Source organism: Hoplias malabaricus, chromosome 2 (genome assembly GCF_029633855.1).
Source record: "Hoplias malabaricus isolate fHopMal1 chromosome 2, fHopMal1.hap1, whole genome shotgun sequence".
In the NCBI taxonomy this organism is placed as follows: domain Eukaryota; kingdom Metazoa; phylum Chordata; class Actinopteri; order Characiformes; family Erythrinidae; genus Hoplias; species Hoplias malabaricus.
Window position 1 is genome coordinate 58,981,086 of NC_089801.1, and position 27,778 is coordinate 59,008,863.

At 40.7% G+C, this 27,778-nt stretch overlaps 1 protein-coding gene across 1 annotated transcript; it reads right to left on the bottom strand.

The window, feature by feature from the left end:
• Positions 1–67: 67 nt before the first annotated feature.
• On the bottom strand, positions 68–27,209 carry LOC136677348 (uncharacterized). The gene is made up of 8 exons (XM_066654879.1): positions 27,161–27,209; positions 3,732–3,884; positions 3,326–3,628; positions 2,577–2,915; positions 1,869–1,979; positions 1,102–1,203; positions 940–977; positions 68–633 (listed from the first exon to the last, which is right to left on the bottom strand). The coding sequence occupies exons 1-8, from the start codon at positions 27,207–27,209 to the stop codon at positions 562–564; spliced, it is 1,167 nt and encodes a 388-aa protein (XP_066510976.1). The 3' UTR covers positions 68–561.
• Positions 27,210–27,778: the final 569 nt, after the last annotated feature.

Here is a 27,778-nt window from a genome sequence, read left to right on the forward strand (position 1 = left end):
TAGTCAGAAATAAATGCTATGTCACAATTTTATAATTATGTTTATTGAAAAAAAGAGCAAGTTCAATATCAGGCTTTGTTTTGCTAGCAAATATTGGATTTAAAACAAATTACTTTGTGCAAAGACAAGTCACAAACAATAAAAATTTAAACCTTGGCCAAACAAGCAACTTATGGTATTATATAAAGTCCCTTTCAGCTCTTCTGTAACCACTTCATCCTCCTCAAGGTCACGGTTGGTGGAATTACTGTGGCACTAAGTGTATGCACGAGTTAACCAGGGCTTCACAGACATCCTCAATTTCTAGGTACAAAGCTGACAAAATTAACTGTAGCATCACCAGGCTTCATTGAAAGTGAACTAATTTATGGTGTTCAACTGTTTTAGGCTTCATTCGAACTTTTATGTTGATTAGCCTTTAATGATAGTCGAATCTCAATATTAAAAATGAATGCCCAACTATTCAGAGCCATCTCTACTGAACACATAGACAGAATCTGATTCGCTGGTGTTGAGGTCAAAGTTCATATGTGTAGCATTTGATTGGTTGGCATTGTGGTCTTACTTCTTGTAAATTGCATCAATTCTAAAGTACTGATATCTATGTGGAGCTTTTCCATCATCTTCATTGGCCTGAAATCAAAAGAAACACAGAGTGCTCAACAAATAGTCTGAAGGGTTATTAACTCTGACATTTCATTCAGTATTTGAAGACTGCTATGTGGGGTTTTATAATACACAACCTTAGTGAGGCCAGCTGCTGATGCTGGATGACTAGGATTACAAACAAAACTCATTGGATGACTAGGATTACAATAAACATCCTAGAAGTATTGGATGCATTGTACTGTGGGTGTACCTTAATGTAGCTGAGTTGACATAGTGTTTAAAGTATATTATGGTCAGATGCGGAGAGGAATTCACATGATGCTCACTCACTTTGTTGCTTTCTGTGTTATGGCTAGTAGAATCTGAATCTGTGGGAAAAGAATATGAGAAAAACAACAGTCCTATAAATGAGTCAGTGTGTTCTGATGCTGTCCACTAGAGGAAGCCTTTAGACTTCTGAATGAGGAAGTATAAAGGAAGTAATACGTGTACCATTTCTCTTGGTGTTTCTCAGTTTGAGAGTCAGTGCTATTCCTCCAATCAGCAGCAGAGTCACACACACACACACAGTGAAAGTGACAGAGACACTGCCAGCTGAGAGACAGAACAAAACCCTTAGGATTACAGACAGCTCTAAAAGACCATGAATTTGTCATAGGAATGAATGAATCATAATCATAGGAATGAATGAATCATAATCATAAGAATGAATGAATCATAATCATATTAATGAATAATTCCTTGGGCTGGTTTAAGGGTTGGGTTTAGGATTTTGGTTTAGGTCATGCCTATTGTTAGCATCGACTGGATTTGTGTTTAGGATGGAGAGAGAGAAGGAGGGTAATTGTTCTCTCATGGATTCCAGGCCTTGGACCACTGAGGCTGCCCTGGCAATCCCTGCAAAGAGCTCCCAATAACAAGAACGACACATGATTCCACAAACACAAAACTCCCAAAAAACCTGAATCCCACAATGTGCAGCACCTTGTATTCTCAGCTTATTGGTATAATTTACATATGTTTAGAAATGGCAAAACCTACCATTTCTAAAAATGGCACAGTCTTTAGTGTTGAAAACACTGCTATTGCAAGAGGTTCATTGCTCAAAACACAAACTGTGGGGTTTATTTCAGTTCTTGTGTTAATAAAAAAGACAGTCATACATTGAACACATACCATATCTGTGAACCCCTTTCTATTTATATTTACCATGAAAACAAAGTGAAAGATTGAGTTATATATAATGACAGGGTTCGTACTGAGAAGTTCTTCATCGGAGGTGGATGATGGTGATGTTGATGTGGTTGTGTCAGTCGCTGCTGGGGTGAATGTAGTTGCACCTGGAGATTCTGGGAGAGCAGTTGTTTTTTCTTTTTAATGTTAAAAAAAATACAATGAGAAAAAAAAAAAACACATTAAGATCCTATACAGCAAACAATATACACAAGGTGCACATGTTTTGTGCCACTGTGTTTCAATTTTTGTCTTTTCTTATTGTTAATATTGGAAGGACCCAAACACAAACAGAAACAGATTCTAAAATTGGTTCAAATTTTTTGTTTTCATCTGGTCTGGAGATGCAACATCCAACATGATATCAAAGGTAAATTGTGTACAACGCATCTGCCAACACTGACCAATGTGACATTGTCAGGCTTTTGTGCTACTTAAGGGCAAATGCAGACACTGCTACTAAAACTCCATGTAGGGTTGGGGTTAAGTTTTGGTTTTGGGTTAGAGTCAAACCTAGAAAATATTCAACTAGCTGCCACCAGGCAGGGTCATGGTCTGTATTATTGTAAGGGTTTGGGTTAGGGACATACCTTTTGCAAGTTGTGGGTTTTTATTAGAGGTTATAAACTTTGAATTCAGGTTGACATTAAATGGTGGAATTTACTTCCTTTATGGCTAAGACCTCAGAATTGATAAGAATTAGATTTCTGAGTGTAAAATATATCAGATCTCACCAGTGACCTGTAGCTGAATGTTTTTGAAGTAGGAATAATACACAAGAGACTCATCTGTCTTCATCGCTCCAAAGCTGTAAACCACTCCGTCTTCTTTTCTCACATCACTGAGCTCCACTCTGACAACTTTAGAGGTTCTGTCGTCAAACATGGAAAATCTGTTTCTTTGTTCTTTCTGTGAATCTTTATCTGTGTAAATTAAGACTTTAAGAATAGTCTGATCATTAAAGCTGATTAAGTATTTGCTGTTGTGTGTAAACTCTGGTAGATAGTTAAAGCTCAGAGTGACATTCTCTCCCAGAAAAACTGGCTTTCTTTCTTTCCTCCCACAACATGCATCTGCCAAACACATGAACAAAGAAACACACACAGTTCACCAACATCTTCACTGTCTAATAAAAACATGTCTCCCAAAATAGTAACTTTACAGGAGAAAGAAAAAACCTTCATAACATTCAGTGGAGATCAGTGTAAAAACATTTTACTCAGAGTAATTTTAGAGTGTTTCTATTGGTCCATTCATCATGAAATTTTTACACAGTCAAGGACAGCTGCTGTGTTCAAAGGATGAAGTAAATTAAACATCCACAAACATAGACATACTCGTTTATCATTGGACAGCGATGATATGCAAAATGAAAGTCGAAGATATACCGCTGCCTAATTCCTGAGGAAATAATTGATGAGACTGTGTCTACAATTGGTTGACCATGTATGTAATAATTAACAGCTAAATGAAACCTTCTCACCTGTCTGAACTAACAGCTGAATGTCTGCACTCTTTTTCTCTCCGACTCTAAATCTGTAAACCCCGGCATCCTGGGGAGTCAGATCTCTGATCACAAACACAAACCTCCCATTTGTATTTGAATACATCATCAGTCTGCCTTTAGTGACATTGCTGTTTGTTGTCTGATCCTTCATTAGATAAACACAGTCATTCTGCTCCACTCTGCACACCGTCCTCATTCTGTTTGTATAATACTGGAGATCAGGGAATATAACAACACTTCCTCCTGAATATCCGAGCACCTCAGAGTCACACCCCGGACCTGAACTTAACAACAGAAACAGTACTGTAAACAATGACAAACACACACAGAACCAGTACAGCAAGATCTCATACTAGCAGTGATTAGAAGTAACATATCTGACCTGAGATCAGGTGGAGGGCATAAATAATAAAGAAGACCCTCATCATAAACTGAAGAATACTTCTCTTCTCTTCTCTTACTGCTGTAGCTGTTTCTGCTTTTGGTGACCACACTGTTGAAACACTGATCTCTTGGAGTTCCTTCCCATGCACAACTGGATATAATTAAATGAAAAGTAAAAATAAAGCTCCTCCCCCAAGGACCACTGTCCAATTAAAGCAAAGAGAAAGAGCTTTTGGCGAGTCGCTCAGTTCCTGCAGTGTCCTGAATAATGGACTGACCACAGTCGAAGGTTTTATCATGAGAAATGTGTCCATGCATTAAAACAGTACTAAAAGTTCAGTCCTCTCATTTGTTTATTTTAGACCTTCTTCCTGACCCACCACATTACAAACTCCCCCTGATGAAGGGGTTATGTCAGTGTGTCAGACAGTGAGGACCACATCTTTACCCTCAACATTTTAATAGCTTAAGTTCCTGGTGGGAGGTGAAAAAAAATGCAAATTAATAAGTTCTGCCAACAATGCACTGCACACAGAGCAGCTAAATGTAACCTGGGCTTGGCTAGTGTAGTAAATGGAGACGGAGCAGGCAATTATTAGGTCAGCCTAAGCGTCCTTGGGAGCCATTTATATCATTGACAGTACATATAAACTGGACCCAGCAATCCCACTGTGTTCAATGGGGAAACCTGTGGTCAGTCATGTCACTTACTGATCGGATTCTTGTGCAATACCGGGAAAGTGAAAAACTGTGCAGGCATTTTTTTCTTCATTCTCACTGCACTTAGTTTTATTTTCTGGAGCCAGACAATGACTGTAGTCTTTAACAAATAAATAATGGTTAGGATTTTACATATATATTGCACAAGGTAATATTAAATAAACTGATATTCTAATTTTATTGCTTCATGATCAGCTGTTTTATAGGTGTGTAAAATAAATATACACTTTTCACCATGACTAACAAGACTAACTATTTTGAGCAGTGCTGGGTGTTTCTGGATTATACTCAGTTTCTTCTTCAAACATTACAGCACATTGTTTTGGGTCACAGCTTTATCATGTCATCTTTAGCATTATTGTGGAAAAAAGTTAATGTCTAAACTACAAACATTTTGTTACACTTGTAAATCAAATTAAAGAAAGTCCATACTTTGTAGAAGAGACTTGGAGTCATGTCATAATCAGGAATGGCTCTGAAATACATTTATTATTGGTTCAAAGACCCCAAAATGAATGGGAGTGAATTGACACATACTCAGATGGTGCTGTAGTGACTGCATTAATGGGGAATGGGATTGAGTAGGGAGTGGGAGTGAAACTCCTGCATATTGTGTGAAAGTGGGACAGACAATATATAGTGGAGGACTTCCACTGTGGGGCGAAAGAGTGTAGTTGTTTGCACACATGATTTTTGAGACATCTGAGCGAATTGCTTGCTGTTGTGGCATTTGATGACTGCAGGAATTGCCAAGGAGGTGAAATGACTGTTAGCTGCATGGAACGAAGCAAGGATCATACGGAAGCATTGACATCGGGTGACTGGGGTGACCTGGGGTAATTGACGGGCCGTGGGAGACAAGTTTATAAAAGGATAACTGAAATGCCGGGTCAATTTGCTCTTTTTTTTTTTTTTAGAGACTTTAGTTTAGTAATTTTCCTTCTTTCACTGTTTTTTAATAAAAACATATTAAAATGGTAGAGTTTGTAATTTTAACCCTAATTTAACTGTGGAATGGTACTTTTTATATTTTGGTTCCTTGTCAGTAATATTGGGCACATATTGGGCTTTAATACATGGTATAGTCTCTAGACTGTGATACAAGTGGATACTGGTGAGTGGAGACTTTTTATAAGAACAGGCCTCTATGAATTTAATGTTCTTCCATTTGGGCTGTGTAATGAACCTAGCAACTTTTAGAGCCTCATGGAATTAGATTTAGCAGATTTACAATAGACATCTTGTCCCATTTGTCTAGATGACTTAATTCTTTGTACCGGAATAATAATACTAATAATAATAATAATAATAATACTAATAATAATAATTTAATTTAATTCCATTAAGCCATTAAGTAATATATAGTGTATTTACCTGTTCAGTCTTGCTTGGACAAGTAGGCTATCATCTTGAGTGACATTACACATAATATAGCAGAATTAGCTAGTATTAATTATTATTAAATATTATGCTCATTGACCCATTATAGGTTCTTGGCTCTGAAATTGAATCTGACTCAAAAGTAATAATTCCATATAAGAAAGGTGCACACACACAAACACATAACCAAGGATAGGTTTTATCTCACAACTGGTTTATTACATTTAATATCAAATAATACATATTGATTATACATTCATATAACCAATTAGGCTACAGTGCTACATGAAGGAGCAGGGAGATTATTATATGATGGAATTTCTCTATGATAATTACCGTAAATTCTGAAAAGGCTATAGTTTATCCCAGCAAAGCATTCAGCACCCATCTCCTGAGCTAAGAATGAAATGAAACCATGTGACCTTACTTATGCCTGGAAAGAAGTGGAGATGGCTTGCAGGACTTCACAGACGTGCTTGGTTTTCTTTTCGCAGACACAGTCCTTAGCATTGTACTTCTTCTTCCATTTGGCTTTTGGTCAAAGACACAGCCTTGAACATAACAACCACTTATTCTGGGCTTGTGGTATTCGGAAAGGCATGTGGGGTTTCTCCTTCATCGCTGATTTACTTCCTTGTGAGAGACACCTTTGCTCAGAGATACCGCCTCAGAAGGTGATCATGCTGAGAGAGCATGTGGCTTTCACCTTTGTCACTGATCCTGAAGCTATTATCCCACCACTTTGAGGGTCAGAGGTCTGAGGTATCTTTCATGCCCTGAGTGTTGCATCAAGCTTTGCTGAGTTTAAACAATAGCTTTCTAATATTACTACTAGAAATTAAGATAAAAATTCTGTTGGAATTTCTGGGCTCTCTTAGCTGAGTTTCCTGAGTATAAACAGATTCCATGGGTGAATCTAAGTTTCTCTTTCATTTTACCCCTCCTCTCTCCTTCTGTCTCTACATCTTCTTTCCCTGTCCTAGGTTTCTTCTGAATGGGCTGAAATGTTGAAAAGCGAGGGAAAGCCTAGGATAGAGCAATGAGAGAGTCTGTATTCTCTCTGGAAGAGAGCAGAGTCTGTTAGAGACTGAGAAGAGTCTAGAAGTGGAAACTGACTTGAAGAGAAAACTAACTGAAAGAGATTTTTTGCCCCAGTGTTTTTAACCAGGTTTTAGGAATCCCACCTTGAAGGCCTGATTGGTCCTCAGGGATTGAGGATTGGAGCATCTCTTGCCTCTGATTGGATTGTCTCACTGGAATTAATTTTACACAGTCGTATCCCATATGCATCTTCAAACAGTTAAGGTTTAATTCCATGATTTGAGAAGTTCTTGATTACACAGTTCTACAGAGAGCATAAATTGATCCTTTGAGTATCTCTACCATCACCAAAGATTCCTCTCTTGCCCCTGTGAGACCTTGGGTTATAAATCGGCTTGGAGTGGCTTATAGTGTTGGTTTACAATCCTCTCTGGGTGTTATTTGAGATTCCAATCTGAATTGGGGGAATTTGAGAAGTCTGAGAGACCATTCGAAAGTTTTTATATTAAAGTCCCAAAAAGTCACATTTCTTTTTTTATTAGAAATTAATAAAACATATTCATCTGCCACTACATCCTTTTGGAAGGACTTTTGATTGACATCGTAATCATTACAATACATTACAGGGAATTCACTCTTGGGATTTTTAAATTGATCATAGCTTTCTTTGAAGATTCTCTGGTATATATCATTAGATCTTCTCCTCTTAAAAAAAAAGACAACAAGTGTGAAGCAACATGCAGTATTCTATGATGTTTCGTCACACCTCACATTTCAAATAACTCACATTTTCAACTGGCCCAGTATTAACACTTCTTTACTTCAAACCTTTCCATCTTAAGCCCTCTTCTCTAAACTTTAGGTCACAGTACATACATTTATATTCAGAATAAAATAAGCTTTACCCATCCATTATCTGTAAAAATATTGTATTAAAAATAAACAGTTTTTTAAAATAATAAAATTATTGTATAAACAATGATGATGATTCGACCCTGTCTGCTTTTCTATCAGCTTGTCAGCATCTATTGTAGATAGGTAAAATTCAGTCTTTTTTTTCAGTTAAATGTAACAGTACCACTTAGCTGTAGTGTCAGGGGTGGCTGCTACACTTCTATTCTTCTACTCACAAGTTATCTACTTTCAATTTATTTTTGCTTAGCAAGCACAACCTAGCTTGCACCTCTAAGCAATTTGCTGTCTCCAGAAATGTCCCTTCTGTTTCAGCACTTTTGACCTATACCTTCATTGCACAATTACCACCATTTTATTACAGGAAGAAAATGCTTTTACTTCTTACTTTCTTCTTGTAGAACGTAAATGAAATATCTGGGGGACTGTTCAAACTGGAGAGGAGTTGAAGGACATGGAGGCTGGACTGACCCTGTCAGAAACCTCAGTTGTGGAAGTGAAAATAACTTTAATCATATCCTGTGATGAACAACAGTGTTAAAAGAAGCTGTCATATTTAAGATGTAGGCTTTTTGAACTGTGATTCTGTGAACTCCTGCCTGAAATATGAAGTGTTAAAAAATTAAAAACACTTCATTTTTTAATGGAACTCAACCAATTAAGCAAGCACAGAATCAAGAATGTCTTCCTGTCATTTGAGGTCGAAGCTTACGCTTTACACAAGTCTTGACAAACATGTTAGATGAACTGAATGCCTTGATCTGAAGCTGTCTTCAGGGAGGCCATTTAAATGGGACAGTTTTTAAAAAGAATTTCTGCTGTTTCTTATGCAGTGAGGAGCTTGTCTAGGAGAATTAATCAGCAGGAAAACTGGTCTGAGACAATGTGAGACCATGGAAACTCTAGCAGTGATGTGAGTAATCTAGAGTGTTATTGCTGTGGTGTTTTACTTCAGACACACAGAGAACATGTTTTTACAAACTGAAACATCCTCAGATATGGATGGCAAACAAAATTAATACAGAACCAAAAACTATACTATAAAAGTATGTGTGATACCAGGACATCCATGGTTCAAAGGAATAAACAGAGTAATAGAATAAAGTGATTTCATCACTTGTTGATATAGGGTAGTTGGTTACCAGATGTGATTTTGGGTACAGGCAGGAGGTACAGGATCCTGACTCTGGTCCCTTATTATCTAATTCATGATGTTCCAGTTTACATGAGCAACAATACATGATACGTCAAGGGATAATAGTTTCCTTACTGGGCTGTTAGTTGTCAGATTGTTATTCACAAGAAAATGTATCCACATTTCTGATTTTAGACACAGGCCTATATGATTAAGTTATGTTAAAATAAGTGAATAATAATGCCCAGCATGATGGCTAAAGGTAAGGAGTTTGGCTGCTTCAGTGCAGATTTAATTGCTGTGGTTAGTAAGGATAATGAAGGGGGGTTTTGTGCAAAAACAATTGTTCCGGTCATTACACAAACATGCTTTCATTATTTCTTCTGGTCACTAAAGCAGTTTCCTCATATGAACTCAAGACAATTACTACAAAAGGTCAGTAATGTTTCTGGGTAACTGTCATATTTTTCAGTGAGAGCTAATCTAATGGAGGGGATACGTTTTAAAACCAGAGGGAGGTACAGTTCATCTGGGAATGCTTGGAATTGCAGGAGAACTGACAATACCTCACATAATGCTGAGGTTAAAGGGAGGCTTTCAAAAGAGGTTTGATGAGGTGCAGGTGTGTTTCATATATTTATCAAACCTCCCTGTACTCAGAAAAGGACCTCTGGTGTCCAGGTTGGAAGGATCTCATGATAGTTCAATAGTAATAGAGTCTATTGCTGGTATGTTTGGATTTATAATACATGTCAAAATGTCAGTAATTTTTGTAAAATTCATTTGAAATCATTACATTTTAATTCTAAAACCTCACTGAGATTACCATTATTTAATTTAGGATAAGACAAACACTTGGTTTTTGTCCAATAAAACTACAATTGTTTCCATTGTCATTTATAATTTTTTTAAGTAATATTTATATCACTGTTCATACTGCATTGTTTCAGATAATATATTTTTAAAAATTAATTCATTAATTCATTCATTATCTGTAACCGCTTATCCAATTCAGGGTCGCGGTGGGTCCAGAGCCTACCTGGAATCATTGGGCGCAAGGCGGGAATACACCCTGGAGGGGGCGCCAGTCCTTCACAGGGCAACACAGACACACACATTCACACCTACGGACACTTTTGAGTCGCCAATCCACCTACCAAAGTGTGTCTTTTTTTTGGACTGTGGGAGGAAACCGGAGCACCCGGAGGAAACCCACGTGGACATGAGGAGAACACACCAACTCCTCACAGACAGTCACCCAGAGCGGGAATCGAACCCACAACTAATACCTAAATTAAAACAAAGTAAAATAACAACAATAAGCATGATGGTATGAAAAATAAGCCTCTAAACATGAAGCTGATATTAACTCCACTCACTGAACCTTTAAAGATGCATTCAGTCACTTTTACCACAAAAATATCTAGCAATATTTATCCATCCATCCATCCATCCATTATCCACCGCTTATCCGGGTCCGGGTCGCGGGGGAAGCAGTCGGAGCAAAGAAACGTAGACCTCCCTCTCCCCAGCCACCGACTCTAGCTCCTCCGGGGGTATACCGAGGCGTTCCCAGGCCAGTCGAGACATATAGTCTCTCCAGCGTGTTCTTGGTCTGCCCCGGGGGCTCTGCCCCGTTGGACATGCCCGGAACACCTCACCAGGAAGGCGTCCAGGAGGCATCCGAACCAGATGCCCGAACCACCTCAACTGGCTCCTCTCGACATGGAGGAGCAGCGGCTCCACTCCGAGTCTCTCCCGGATGTCCGAGCTCCTAACCCTGTCTCTAAGGGAGAGTCCAGACATCCTGCGGAGAAAACTCATTTCAGCCGCTTGTACCCGCGATCTCGTTCTTTCGGTCACTACCCAAAGCTCGTGACCATAGGTGAGGGTTGGGACGTAGATTGAACGGTAAATCGAGAGCTTTGCTTTTTTGCTCAGCTCTCTCTTCACCACAACAGACCGGTACAGAGCCCGCATTACTGCTGATGCTGCACCGATCCGCCTGTCAATCTCACGCTCCATCTTTCCCTCACTCGTGAACAAGACCCCGAGGTATTTAAACTCCTCCACTTGAGGCAGGATCTCACTTCCAACCTGGAGAGAGCACTCCAACCTTTTCCGGCTGAGTACCATGGACTCGGACTTGGAGGTGCTGATCATCATCCCTACTGCTTCACACTCGGCTGCAAACTGGTCCAGCAAGAGCTGGAGGTCCCGGCTCGATGAAGCCAACAAGACCACATCATCTGCAAAAAGCAGACATGGAATCCTGAGACCACCAAACCAGACACCCTCCGCCACTTGGCTACGCCGAGAAATTCTGTCCATAAAAATTGTGAACAGAACCGGTGACAACGGGCAGCCCTGACGGAGTCCAACTCCGACTGGAAACCAGTCGGACTTACTGCCAGCCATACGAACCAGACTCCTGCTCTGTTTGTACAGGGACTGGATAGCTCGTAACAAAGAGCCCAGTACCCCATACTCCCTGAGCACCCCCCACAGAATACCCCGAGGGACACGGTCGAATGCCTTCTCCAGATCCACAAAACACATGTAGACTGGTTGAGCAAACTCCCATGCACCCTCCAGGATCCTAGCGAGGGTAAAGTGCTGGTTCTGTGTTCCACGACCGGGGCGGAATCCGCATTGTTCCTCCTGGATCCGAGGTTCAACTATCAGTCGGACTCTCTTCTCCAGTACCCCCGCATAGACCTTACCGGGGAGGCTGAGGAGTGTGATCCCCCTATAGTTGGAACACACCCTCCGATCCCCCTTTTTAAAAAGGGGAACCACCACCCCAGTCTGCCAGTCCAGAGGCACTGCCCCCGATGTCCATGCGATGTTGCAAAGACGTGTCAACCAGGACAGCCCCACAACATCCAGAGCCTTGAGGAACCCGGGGTGAACCTCATCCACCCCCGGGGCCCTACCGCCAAGGAGTTTCCCTACCACCTTGGCCACTTCAGCCCCAGTGATAGACGAGCCCCCCCCGGGGTCCCCAAGCTCTGCTTCCTCTGCGGAAGACGTGCTGGTGGGATTGAGAAGGTCCTCAAAGTATTCCTTCCACCGTCTGGTGACGTCCCCAGTCGAGGTCAACAGTTCCCCACCCCCACCATATACAGTGTTGGTGGAAAACTGCTTTCCCCTCCTGAGTCGCCTGATGGTTTGCCAGAAACTTCTCGGAGCCGACCGAAAGTCGTTTTCCATGTTCTCACCGAGCTCCTCCCACACCCGAGTTTTTGCCTCAGCGACTGCCGAGGCCGCAAGCCGCTTGGCTCCTTGGTACCTGTCTGCTGCCTCCAGAGTCCCCTGAGCCAACCAGGCTCGATAGGACTCTTTCTTCAGCTTGACAGCCCCCCTCACCCGGGGTGTCCACCACAGAGTGCGGGGATTGCCACCCCAACAGGCACCGACAACCTTACAGCCACAGCTCCGTTCAGCCGCCTCAACAATGGAGGTCCGGAACATGGCCCACTCGGACTCAATGTCACCAGCCTCCCCCGGGATGCAGTCGAAGCTCTGCCGGATGTGGGAGTTGAAGATCTTTCTGACAGGTTCCTCTGACAAACGTTCCCAGCAAACCCTCAGCACACGTCCGGCATCCTCCCCCGCCATCTGATCCAACTCACCACAAGGTGGTGATCAGTTGACAGCTCAGCGCCTCTCTTCACCCGAGTGTCCAGAACATATGGCCGCAGGTCAGATGATACAACTATAAAGTCTATCATCGAAATGCAGCCTAGGGTGTCCTGATGCCAGGTGTGCTTGTGGACACCCTTATGTTCGAACATGGTGTTCGTAATGGACAAACTGTGACGAGCACAGAAATCCAATAACTGAACACCACTCGGGTTCAGATTAGCGGGGCCGTTCCTCCCAATCACGCCCCTCCAGGTCTCACTGTCATTACCCACGTGAGCGTTGAAGTCCCCCAGCAGAACAATGGAGTCCCCAGAATGAGTGTTCTCCAGCACTCCCTCTAGGGTCCCCAAGAAGGCATGGTACTCTGAACTGCTGTTCGGTGCATAAGCACAAACAACAGTCAGAGCCCTTTCCCCAACCCGAAGGCGCAGGGAAATTACCCTCTCGTCCACTGGGGTAAACCCCAACGTACAGGCGATAAGCCGGGGGGCTATGTGTAAGCCCACACCTGCATTACGCCTCTCACCCTGGGCAACTCCAGAGTGAAAGAGCATCCAGCCCCTCTCAAGGAGATTGGTTCCAGAGCCCATACTGTGTGTCGAGGTGAGCCCAACTATATCTAGCCGGTACCTTTCAACCTCGCGCACCAGCTCAGGCTCTTTTCCCACCAGAGAGGTTACGGTCCATGTTCCAAAAGCCAGTTTCAGTAACCGAGGATCAGAACGCCAGGGCCCCCGACCCCGACCGCCACCCGATCCACAATGCACCAGACCCGGATTACTACTTCTCCCACAGGTGGTGGGCCCATGGGAGAGTGGACCCATATATCTCCTTCGGGCTAAACCCGGCCGGACCCCATGGGTGAAAGTCCGGCCACCAGGCGCTCGCCAAGGAGCCCCTCCCCCAGGCCTTTGGCTCCAGGGTGAGGCCCAGGTAACCCTGCTCCGGGCAAGGGAGGCTGTGTCCGTGTTCTTGTCTTTTTCATCCGTGTCTTTGTGGATCACTCTTTGTCTGGCCCATCACCTAGGACCAATTTGCCTTGGGAGACCCTACCAGGGGCTATTGCCCCCGACAACATAGCTCCTAGGCTCACGCAGGCTCGCAAACCCCTCCACCACGTTAAGGTGGTGATCCAAGGATGAGAGCAATATATATATATATATATATATATATATAACATAATTGTGAGGCAGGCAGGGATCAAACTACTTTGTATGTTTTAATTGATCATCCACATGGGGGCAGCATTGTCTAAAGCTGGGTTTAGTAAAGTCAGTATAATAATTACAGATACAGTCACTAGATGTCAGCCGTTGTTTCCTACGATGAAGAGCCAGCACTTCTGCAGCACAACTGACTAAATACTGCTTTAAGATCTTGTAAACTTTAAACGAAACACACACACATTATATATATATATATATATATATATATATATAACCATAAAGAAGCACTCTGTAGTTCTACAATTGCATTCTGTAGTCTTATCTGTTGCTTTTGCATGTTTTGCTTTGCATACACCCGGTTCTTCAATAGTCAGGACCCCCATAGAGCAGGTAAAGTCTTGTTCGACTTTATCCAGCACTGTGCAGACCAATCACCTCCTGGCTCTGTGCAGTGCTGGATAGTTTTTTGTGTGACTTGCCTCTGCACTACAGGCACATTACAATGACATGCAGCATTATAATCCCATGAGTGAAGTTACAGGGGTTTAAACTTTCACCATGAGCTGAGCGAGCCCTGAGACACTGTGATAATGACAGAGCTTAATCTTCTTTGGTTAGAACCTTCAATGACAACTTGGATGTTTGTTTCTTTACATTCAAAAACGTAAATCTCCATCATCTCTCTTAAAGGCAGTGTCTATGATTCTGGGCAACAGCTGTTCTGTCATTTGTTTACATTCAGAATCTCAGCATCTTTTAAGGTGAATCGTTATGTTTGAGGAAAAAACTTGTGTTTGTACACGGCTGAAGTGTCAATTGTCTGTAAGATTTTATTCACTTTTTGAATTCCCACAGAAACTCATTTGTAACTCGAGCTGTTTAGTTTATTTTTAAGTTTATAGTATGTTTATCAGGTCAAGGGTAAATAATGTTGAAGCTCTAATTTTCAATGGAACATTAGGTAAGATCTGATATTTTCTCCCCCTACAGTTGCATAGTGTAATTCTCTTCTACAATTCTGTCCTCAAATCAAACTCCACTAAAAGCCTGGAGTAGCAGCGACAGAGGCCCTGTCCTCTGTTATATTTTCATTGAGAGAAAAAAAAAAGTTGTATTCAAGATCAGGCTTTTATTATTACTATTATTATTAGTAGTAGTAGTAGCAGTTTATTCCCTCCCAAAGCACTGTCAGACACAAGTGGTTTTCTTTAAACGGTTTTACTGAAGTCTTCTTGTTCAAAACTAATAATACACAGTATTGAACATAAACACCATGTTAGCATACATGATGGCAAATTAAATGAAACAAAAAAAATGAACTGTACAAAATACCTCATCGGCTGCATGCTGAGAAAAGAAATAATCTTGAAGTCTTCTTAAACATTACTTATTCTAATTCTAAAATATCTAAAATGATGCTGATTGCTGATTAATCTCTTGATGCTGTCTGTAAACTCTGGTGGATAGTTACAGCTCATAGTGACATCCTCTCCCAGAATGGACCAGAGTCCATTACACAATATGATATATGCATAACACCTTTCTTCATCAAGCCTCTAACCAGCCTGTCAGAAGCCTGTGTCTAGGACCCTGGAGCTGTGACAGAAACAGTACCTGCTGCACCACCGTGCCATCACTTGATTAACAATAAAATTAAATAATGAATAAAATAACAACAAAGACATCATTCATAAGAAGGAACTTAGAATTACATGGTCAAATGTGAGGAAATAAGTCAAGAAAAAACACAGGTATCAAATGGTTAATGAAGTGAAGACACAGATGTTGAGAACATATTTAGAGATGATTACAGAAAGTGACCTGAATAAAGGGGTAATATGACTCTAACTACATCAGGTGACATGTCTGACTGTAGCATAGTCACATGAGACTTGTTCCTTGCTGAGAGATGCTGTGGTGTCAGTGGTAGAGTCAGTAGAGCTGAAATTCATTTTAGAGTACATCAGACCTTCTACAGAATCAGAGAGAAATGTGAGTAACTGAGCTGTTGAAGAAATTGGGTCTGGAAGTTCACCAGGACAGTTTTTGGGGTCTTTAATAACTTCATATTCAGCAACAGCCAAAAGAGCCCCAGAGAGATAATTAGAGTATCAGTGGCATGTAAGGAACTTCATTTTGAGGGAAATTCAACAGAGAGAGATACATTTTAGCTGAAATCAGGCTTCTCAGACCATGTTTACTCTTACTCTGGTATATCTCTATGGTTTCTGTATCTAAGCACATTCAAAAACTGAACTGAATAATGACAATAATAATGTGTGACTCACGTAGATTTACAAATCTACATACTAAAACACAAACTACAGATCTAGGAATACATGGAACATTGGAATGCATTTGAACATTGCCTTTGTTTATAGCCTCTGCCTATACTACCTTTGAGCAGTTGAAAATGTGTGTGTATTTGTGTCATTTGGTTACAGAATCACAGACACAACAAAGGTCACAGTGGAAGCTGGAGATGCTGGTACTGGGTAAACAGAATCACATTTAGTCACTGAAATGCTGTCAATATTGTCAGATTTCTGTGGATTTTTTCTTAGAACAGCACCATCTGTCTGAATTGTGACTTTGATTGTACTTTTCCTACACAGTATATATTTTTCTTCATGTGTCCTCTTTGATTCACTCCATCATCTTCAATTTTATCACATGCATAAAGTCCATTTTTCCAGACATGGCATGCTGACTGTTGTAGAAAATAATTTTATTACTTTTTGTTTGTTGACAAATATCCTTAAATGATGATTAGTTAAATTAACATACTCATGGTGTGAAATCCTGTACCCTATATGCATGTATATGAATGACTAACCAGTATTTACATTATTAATTACTTACACATGTAGTTAAACATTTTTACTTGATTCTGCACTACTAACTCATATGATAATTACTCTTAAAAACATATTATAAGCTAACTTCACTATATGGCATGATAACTTGATATTTACACACAGTTTTAATTCTTAACGTCTAACCTTGAACAGATGTGCACTCCAGGATTGTAACACACTGACATCATAGTGTTGGGCATGGAGGCGCTGATCTGTAGCTTCTTCTTATGGCCTTGAAGTGTATCTCTAACTCCCTAAATTTTAGTCTCTAGGAAAAAAAAGTGCTGAGAAGAGAGGCCCATTATAAGCCTGACCAGATAATGAATGTCTTCAGGGTCACAACAGGCACCTGAATATTGCACGTGAAGAGCTGAGTACTAACACGTGAAATTATGCATATTAATATACGCTAATCAGCCAGAAACGCCTTACTACCAGGCTATACGTCATCATGGGTATAACTTTCGGAGTCAGAGGATGGGAGGTCAGAATTTTCACTTGGGAGGGGTATTAGACTGTTCTCAATGTGTGAATTCTCCTGGATCCAGTATTTTGGTAAATAAATACTTTGATTTGCTTTGAACTTCACTCGACTGGTGTCTGCGACTCTCTCGTGATGGACATGCCTCCCCCGAAGAGGGAGAGTGTATTTTGGACCTTTTTGTTATTTTCTCATGGGTTGGTAAATTTTAAATACTTTGAGAACGGTCCAAAGAAACATTTTTATCTTCAAATTGGTGACCCCGACGTGCGGGAGGTCCAGACCGGACACCTTGGGACTGCTTTCCACTCGCGGCCGCAACATACTAAGGTGGGTGTGCAGACCCTGTTTTATTCAAATTCTGCATATTGGACATTTTAAATTGGAGTGGTGTGGAGCCCCGACGGTGGTCCGGAGTGGGGTATTGAGCAAATCAATTTGTTTAAAAATTTGGGGTTGTTTGTTAAAAAATAAAAAAATAAAAAAATAATAATAATTAAAAAAAAAAAAAAAAAAAAAAAAATTAATAGATGGATGTTGTGCCCATCTGAGACAGAGTGGTGGCGTCCTCAGCTCGGAGCCTGACGAGGTTTCGTGTTAATTGCCTGGTCTAAGGGTAGGCCGTGAGAGTTCGTCTCCTCAGAAGTATATTATTCGCGGATGCTGTGCCCGCGAGCGGAAGTTGTTCCCGCGTATTTATTAATTTAAAAAGAGCGGAAGTTGTTCCCGCCACAATTTGTTGTATATTTTAATGAAATTTATGGTATATCGGAAGCGGATGTTGTTCCCGCAGGTTTTATAAAGGTGGATGTTGTTCCCACCATGGGTTATTGTGGATTTAAATGAAATTTATGGTATATCGGAAGCGGATGTTGTTCCCGCAGGTTTTGGTGTGTATTTTAATGGAATTTTATTGTGTATTCATGTGTTGTGTCTGTTTTGGGAGCTTGTGTTATTTTTTGGGGCTGTTTGCATGACTGTTGTGTACGTTTGTGCTCGCTAGAGGACAAGAGGAGTGTTTTGCTGTCTGTGTGTATGTGTATGTGTCAGCTGAGTGTGTGTCTCTCTCCCCCCTCCCTTTTCCCATCTTCTGTAACTATGTGTGTGTGTTAGCTGAAAGAATTTTTTTTTTTTGAAAAAAAAAAGAGGGAGAAAGTGAGGGACTGATCAACCCCCTTTCTTCTGTGGTTGCTTGTGTGTGGGGAGAAGTAGTTTCTCCATGGGCTGTAAAAAGCCATGAATTTTTTGTGGGTGTGTTTAAAGAAAAGTGGGGAAAGGACATCTCTGCCTTGAGTGTCAGAGAGAGAGTTTTCGTAAGTGTTTCGAGAGTGTTTAAAGAAAGTGGGGAATGTGATAAAGAATGTGTGATTTAGGAATTAATAGGGAAAGATATTTGTAATGGTAACAATTATGAGCTTCGTTCAAGGACAGTTATTTAAAGAATATGAACCTCAATAAAATGAGGGGTTTGTTTATTTATGACAATGAGCCTGAACGGAAGACGTTTTTAAAGTAAAAATATATAAAGTAAAAATAAATGAGCTTTCTTGGAGACTATACATTAAGAAAATATAGACAATGAGCTCCAGAAAGAAGTTTTTAGAGGTTGAGAATAGGAGAAAGGAGAGCAAGGTGTAAAGCTGAGGTATTAATATGATAAATTGGGGAAACTGTAAGGTTTAAACATGGGAATTAAAGGGAAAATTGGTACTTGAACAATTGCTCTAATTTTGAATCTGGTTTCTTTGTTATTGGGGTTAATTTAGACTGGTAGTGGATAAAAATATATTTGGTATTTTGTTTACTGCTTATTGTCCTAAGAATATTATTTTTCCGGTTCAGTTTGCATTTTTTTTTTTTGACTGTGGTAGTTGGTGTTAAAAATTTATTTTCTGCCTCGGTTTGAACTTTTTGTTCATCATAAGATATTTTGTCACTTCCTTGCTATTTCTGTAGTTCTCAAAATTTTGTTTTCACTTTTTATAATATATCTTGTAGTTTGACTGCTTATTGATGGTGTGCTGATGATGTTTGTTTTGTTCGGTTGGACATTGATACTCTACATAATAGGCACGATGGTGGCTTGTTGACTGATAAGTGTGTTCGGTTATCTAAAATATAGTCTTTGGTTTTTTTCTGTTTATTACAAATTATATTTCATATATTGGTGTGTTATTTGCGTCTGACTAAAGAGTTTTTTCGGTTAGTGGGTCGGTTTGATAATTAATGTAAATTAGGCTTCACTTGCTTTTAAATTCAATAATGTGTTTGAAGACAAGCTTATGTTTTCTATCCACCTGTGAAATTATTCACAGGGCTGAGGTGGTCCTGCTTTTCTTGGCTGAGCTTGAAAACTTGACTTTAAAACTTTTCTTTTCTTTTTTATATAAACTGAGCCGGAAAGCGCTAACAACACAGATTGTTACATTGAAAACACCAGGTCCGTATACAAAACACAAGGGGGAGGGGGCTACTGCCCCGCCTCCGCCATACAACATAGGCCACGTCCCACCAGCTGACATCATCCTGCCTGTCTTCAGTGTAGACTCGGGCACAGTGAGTTTACAGAGTCAAACACACAAACGCAGACACAGAAGGGAGGGGCTGGGCTCTGTGAGCAGGCAGCACACACAAACGCATGCACAGAAAATCTTTTTGAATTGCGGAGGCCACGAGAGTCAATTTTAATTGCACACACAAATATTAACACCGACTGTTCTGACATTATAGATACCACGGGAAATTATATAGAACAGGATAAACCGCGCCTTCACCATAAACAAACACTGAAAACACCATTTAAGAACCAAATGCCACAAAAAACTAAACAAAACATTAGGATTAAAGCAGATTTAGAGGGCCATGTCACAACTGATGATGATTCTGACCATGATGACGGACACACAGCAGATGATGAGGACAGTGCAAATGGACGATGTGGTGATAGACGGATGACTGATTTGAACAAGACATTGCGTATCATGGAAAACCTTATACTAGAAGAAAAGAGACAATTGGAATTAAAACAACAGACTTTAGAACGCACATGCACACCTCTGACAAAACAGACATTTTGAGAAGAAGCACTAGACACCGACACCCGCCTGAGAGGTTTGGGACTGACACTAACGTCGGAACTATGCTTCTATTAGTGGCCACTAGTACAGGAACATATAAATATGTACCATTAAAAATTAGATAATAAAGACAAGGAGACAGTTAAGTTAGAAAGAGAACTACTAACTGTTCAACTAGCAGAAGCCAGGAAATATATTAATGATAATAAAAAGCAAACAGGGTCTGACACCATGATGCCTATGACTGCAGTACCACAACCAAACATTCAACCAACACAAACATACATGAACACACAAACATATATGCCAACCCAAACAGGGCCACCACAAAACCCATCGTATAATTATGGACTAATTTCATATTTCCCATATCAGCCCTACTAATGGGGCAGGTGGCGGGGTAATGGTAGGTGGAGGGGCAGGGTCCACCACCAGACCGGGGCATGCCTAAGATGTGGAGCCATGGATCACTGGGCAGCACAATGGAAGGCACCACTATTTACTGACACCAGCTATCCACACCAGGCACCACACCCACAGGCGGCACCAAAACCGGGATTGTCACATCTTCCTGCTGGCCAATACAGCATGGAGCCGTGGGGTGGACATTGACGGGGCCCAGGACAGCAGGGCCAGGGCAGAACCCATGCTGTCATTAACTGTGGGGGCCTCCAAAATCACTTTTCTGGCAGACACGGGAGCCACATGGTCAGCCATCAACACAGTACCCACACACCTGATGAGACCTCAGCAGGATGAGTCGGTAGACATTTACTGGGGTTTAGTGACTGGACAGACGGACCCGTCACCACCACTAATTGACTTGTTCCAACAGTGGTCGCCTTGGATTACAGCCATGGCACCCTACGTCCCTCCGCCGACCCATTCCGTGTCACCCTGTTATATGATGTAGGGGGAGATTTAACTTACTATGAATTTTTTCAAACAGAATTAGAGGGTACAGTGTGGTCGGTTGACACCACAGGGATTTATGTGGGTCTTGAAGGGGTGGCATCTCCTGTTTCACTAACACCACAACAACATTACTGGTACAAACTGTCTGACACGGCGGCACCACACATTTCACTAGCTCTCCATCAGGGACACGAGGCCAAGCAGTTGGGCCCTATGGTAAAAAGAGCAAATGAGGCCACGGATTGGGTCTGGACCTAGCTGCCTGGTGTCATGTTTTCAAAGTCAACACAGACATATCACATCACTGATAACTCATGCATCCGAGTCACATTGCACCATCAATTGCTGCCTAGACACCATGGTTGTGAGGACTCTGATCATCCACAGACGGAGGCATTATTGGCATCACTGCCTGACATATTGTGGTCCACAGGCCCAGATGATGTAGGATACAATAATCAGACACCTGTCTCTTTTTGTATGAATATTACACAACCAATTTGGATTCACCAATATAAACACAAAACCAGAGACTGTGTAAGACATGTTAGCATTTTTAGGACTGACTGGTTACAGCAGACAATAGATTCTTGACTTTGTCGGACGAACATAACCTTTTAGGGACATGGTGAAATTTATAGGGATGAGAAATTTGTCTGGTAAGCTCACTTGGACGGTGGAGTCTGAACAGGCGTTTATAGATGTTAAACAAACCTTATCAGTTGCAGTTGACTTAGCCAGACATGACTATTCACTACGTTTTTACATGGATGTTTCTGAAACAGACACTGTGATTAATGGTGTACTGTTTCAGAAAAAGGGGGAACGCAGAACTGCTAGCAGTAATTTCAGCATTAGAAGTGGCACATATAGGAAAACAACAAAACACTGGAAAATCTAAAACAATGGTGGCACCAATACATGTCAGCATTAGTGGCTGATTACATCACTAAATCTCAGATTTGTAACACTCAGAATGTAGCAAAACAATTTAAACTAGCTCCAGGAAGGTTTCCATTGCCAGATTCTCATGGACATGAGATTCAAATGGATTACACAGATATGATTGACCTCATTAGGAGATATAGATATCTCCTGGTCGTTGTAGATAGATTCTCGGGGTGGGTGGAGGCATTCCCCACTCTGAGGGAAGATGTAAAATCAGTCTGTAAGTTTCTGATTAATTGTTGGATTTCTAACCATGGGTTTCCTAGAAAATTTTATTTATTTATTTTTTTTTTTTCAGATAACGGGAGTCATTTCACGAGTAAAACACTGCAGTGGGTGGAGCAGTCATTGGGGCTGCGCCATAGCTATGGTTGTGTGTATCATCCTGCCTCACAAGGTCAGGTGGAGAGGATGAATCAAACTTTGAAAACCAAATTAGCAAAAATCAAACTGGCCACGGGCATGAATTGGCTTGAGGCCCTTCCAATTGCTTTAATTAGTGTCTGTAGTTCAGTAAATAGAACTATAGGATTTACTCCTTTTGAATTAGTGAGAGGCATGCCATTTCCGGGCCCCAACAATGCGCTTGCGTCCCCCCAGAAACCACGTCAAGCAGAGTACCGGCAGCTATATGAAGAACTAAAAGCTGTTTGTTAAGATTTCTCTATACAGGTGCAGGAAAGGAGAGAAAGAGAAGAAACGGAGGAGAAGGATCCAGAAGTGACAGTCTCACCCTGGGTCCTCCTGAAGGTCATCAAGCGGAAGTGGTACGAACCTCGCTGGACAGGACCCTACCAGGTGACAGAGAGAACAAGTTGTGCAGTCCGGCTGAAGGGTAAAGGCTTATAGTGGTACCACCTCACACAGTGCAGAGCCGCACCGACATCTAACATCAAACATTCACTGAAGGAAAAACAACACCTCAGAAGAGGCTGATCAAGCAGCCTCAACCAACATAGGGGCAGAATACTCCCCTGAGGCAGGGGCACGACAAGGAAAGTCTATCCTTGCCCCCAGCGCAGATCCCTACCAACGGATGAAGAATACACTTTAACACATACACATATAGGGCTCATTGTAATCTCTTAGTCCAGAGAGTGAGTGGTAGGACAGAGGTGTCCACTCCCAACAGGAGTGGTGTAATTGCCCGCTACCACCACAATCTGCCATCACGCTCTACCTAAGTCACTCGCCAAACCGGGGGTGACCTAGGCAGACTAATCTAACATTAATTGTTTACCATTTATCTAAATGTGTTGACCTGTCAGTTGGACAGGTCAAAAGGGGGAATTGTTGTAGAAAATAATTTTATTACTTTTTGTTTGTTGACAAATATCCTTAAATGATGATTAGTTAAATTAACATACTCATGGTGTGAAATCCTGTACCCTATATGCATGTATATGAATGACTAACCAGTATTTACATTATTAATTACTTACACATGTAGTTAAACATTTTTACTTGATTCTGCACTACTAACTCATATGATAATTACTCTTAAAAACATATTATAAGCTAACTTCACTATATGGCATGATAACTTGATATTTACACACAGTTTTAATTCTTAACGTCTAACCTTGAACAGATGTGCACTCCAGGATTGTAACACACTGACATCATAGTGTTGGGCATGGAGGCGCTGATCTGTAGCTTCTTCTTGTGGCCTTGAAGTGTATCTCTAACTCCCTAAATTTTAGTCTCTAGGAAAAAAAAGTGCTGAGAAGAGAGGCCCATTATAAGCCTGACCAGATAATGAATGTCTTCAGGGTCACAACAGGCACCTGAATATTGCACGTGAAGAGCTGAGTACTAACACGTGAAATTATGCATATTAATATACGCTAATCAGCCAGAAACGCCTTACTACCAGGCTATACGTCATCATGGGTATAACTTTCGGAGTCAGAGGATGGGAGGTCAGAATTTTCACTTGGGAGGGGTATCACACTGTTCTCAATGTGTGAATTCTCCTGGATCCAGTATTTTGGTAAATAAATACTTTGATTTGCTTTGAACTTCACTCGACTGGTGTCTGCGACTCTCTCGTGATGGACATGCCTCCCCCGAAGAGGGAGAGTGTATTTTGGACCTTTTTGTTATTTTCTCATGGGTTGGTAAATTTTAAATACTTTGAGAACGGTCCAAAGAAACATTTTTATCTTCATGACCTTGCTTTCATGTAATTGAATATCTTCTCTTCTGCCCTTTCATGCTCCTTATGCTATAACACTTTCTTACTTTGCTTTGTATCTAAAAGGTCTTAACTGACAAATACTTTGACAGATACAAGTATCATAGCAGGGCAGTAGTAGAAATGCCTTGTAGAAATGACCTGCATCGTCTTCAGCTTTTCTCATCAGATTTCACACAATTTCACTTATATGTTAGTTTGTGGAAATGTGGATTGGGGATGGTGTAGACAGAGAGGAAAGGCTTAGAAACTTGAACTTCTTTCAGTACGCCATGTGATAACATTCTGTGCTGTAGTAGAGCTCATACCACACACTTTGGGTACAGTGAGTAGGAACCATTGACTTCTAAAATCTTAGTTAAAGGTAAACAGATCTGCACCTACTTTCTGATATGGCCATGAATTAATGACTCACTAAGAATCATGGGCTGATATTTCAGACATGTCTAGCAGGATGATACCACATCTTTAATATTGTTATTGATTATAGGAAAGAACATAATTTCACAAGCCCTTCACTTGCCCTTCTCTATGCCCAAATGTCCCCCATGAATTATGCTTTGCGTTTTCTTACACTTCTGGGGATGACTGGTTTTTCAACTTTGTATGCATTTTCATCCACCACAGCAAGCTCTGCTGTTGCCATACATGTGTATATCTGAAACTGAAATGTTGCCTCGCCTATGGCTGTCCAGTGAACATAGGCTGTCTGAGTTGTTTCAGGACGTGATCATTCTCAGTCTCTTCCCAATTCAGCAGCAGTTTTGTAACTGCAACAGGTGATGGTGTAGTCACTGTGCTCACATAAAACTGCATTTCCTCAGACATTGTGTGATTGATGGGGCTTTTGGATCCACAACTCTGGATAGTGTGATAGCCATATGCATGAACTTCCCTGGTATGTAAGACACATTCAGTGCATACAGCTGGAGGCTGACCATCAGCCACAGAATGTGCACTAAATTACTTTGCACACAATGTGATTAATGGCTTTTGATCAGTTTCTATGCTCACAGTGCTCCCTGCTATGAACTGCTGAAATCTCTCACAAGCAAATGTGATACTAAGGATCTCTTTCTTGATTTGAGCAAATCTAGTGTCTGCTTCAGTCAATGAGCAAGAAGCATATGCTAGTGGCTGTTAGTATTCATATTTTTCTTTGATGCATCAGAGGATATTTTACTGGGTCTGGCAGGATCATAGAATCTTAACACATGCTCATTCTTCAGCAATTTTTTTATGCTGTGTCACGCACTCGTCCTGTCATGCCTGTTTTCCCCGCCATGTGCTCTCTCTGCACATGGCTCTGTCTGTTATTCTCCACGTCTCCGCCCTTGTCCCGCCTTTGTTTCGCCTCCTTGTCCTTAATCCTCATTATCTGTTTCAGGTGTGTCTCGTCTGTTCATGTATTTAAGTTCCCTTGTGTCCCTTCCTTGGATTGGTCATTCGTTTCGATTCATTCTCATTCCAAGTCATGTCGTTTTGTTTCTTTCCCACTCCAAGTCTAGTCGTTTTGTTTGCTAGTCATGTTGTTTCGTTTCTCTCCTCTAAGTCTTGTTGCTTCGCCTCCCGTGTCTTGTTCTTGTCTGTTTGTTAGACCGATAGAAAAGATAATCTCAGGAAGTGGTATCTGACAAATGGTGTATTGAATGTTTACAAACTGTTTTATACAGTGTTTAAAGCTGACTTCGTCCAACTTTCAATGGCAAAATCCAGAACATGCATTCAAGCTGCTGGAAAACTTTGAATTTGCTGACAGACATTTTCTATTCAAATGTAGAAAGGTCTAAATGTTCCATTTTAATTGACAAATTTAGAGGATTTAAAAAAAATCCTCAGTTTCACATTTCTCTCTTACCACAACTATTACTAGTGAGCTGACCCATTCTGTAGGCTCATTTTTTTTTAATAACCCCTAGATATTCCATTCCATCTTCAACTCACAACTTAACACAAATTATCATTTTCTGTAAGAGCACATTACAGGAGGCACACTTTTCAATCTTGTCAAGTCAAATGGTGTGTTCACCAAACAAAAAGCCCTGTCCTCTGAACATATTACTGTACTCTTACATCAAGCTGTTGTAGTCTGATCCAGATCAACTTTTAACTACCAGTGCCCCCTTTTACCAGATTCAGTTTTTCATAGTCCACTAAATTTAGTATGGTCTGTAAATCTTTTGGCCCCATGATGAACAAAAGCTTGTGTGCTGTATCTTTTGTATGTCTCCTGAGCAAGACCTGAGCTCTGGTATCCAACATATCATTATTGTGCACTTGTAGTAGAATCATCCAGTCCTTTTGCTCATGTTCATTTTTGGACAACATAGAATTCACACATAATTCCTCAATCTCACTCTGTCACATACTGAATTATTGTTCCTGTTTGTTATTGCACACTTGGAGAACTTGTTTTCATGAGTCACATTATTTCAGAAAGCCTCATTTTCTATTATTCCATTTGTTACTATATGTTTCTATTTATCTCATAATGTGCAAAAACCTTGCAATATATATATATATATATATATATATATATATATATATATATATATATATATTTTCCCTAGTCAGCAAAGACTAGCTTGCACAATCAAACTCTCTCTGGAATTGTTTATTCTGTTTCAGCACCTCTGTCTTTGTTGCACAATATTATTAAAAAATCTATAGCACATTCTCCATCAATCTGAATAACATTTACAATTCAAAGAAGCCTTTAATCATGCAAAAGTTTCTTCAACTGTTCATGGTTCTATATAGAACTCTTTCCTTTAATAAAAAACCCTTAAAGAACCGCAATTTTTAAGAGTGTTGCTTTAATTGAAAAATTTGACCTCTCTCTCTCTCTCTTCCTATCTTTTTTCTGTCTCTTTCACATTCTGTCCTCCCCCCACCCCCTCTCTCACTGAGTGTGTGCTCAAAAACCCTAAAAATTACTGTTTTTCTTACCAATCCTCCTCCTATGTCCAGGACCCGGAAACTGATTTGGTGACGCCATATTGACACCTGTCCGAATCCTGGAGGAGACGAAAAAAAGCCACTTAATATCCCCAACAAAATGGCTTATAGCAGAGGATACAGGAGAGAATGCTACCCAGGAAGTCCTTTAAAAATTCTGGAGGTTGAAGGAAAAACACTAATGTAACTCCTAATCTCAAACATGCAGCAGTTATAAACAGATAAGCAGGTGTTTAACTTTCACAATACAGTGAAACTTAAGGAAGTTTAGTAGTGGTTGGCTCAGGAGGTAAAAATTAACGAAAATATTATTTAAAAAAAAAACATATAGCTTGGAGCACTGAAACTCATTGTCTTACAGTTGCAACTATGTACAAGTGATTTAAAGCATTTGTGTGTCAGGACAGGACAGAGAGCTGACAATTGGGGAACACAGTAAACAGTTTTTAATGACGTTATCCAAAAGAGTAATCAAAAGGCAAGCTAGGTTCAAAAACAGGGAGCAAACAGTACCTCAGAGGATAAGCGAAAATCGTAGTCGAAAATCAGGCAGAGTTCAAAAACCGAAGAATACAGACAGTACCAAAAGGGACAAGGCAGGAGACGTAA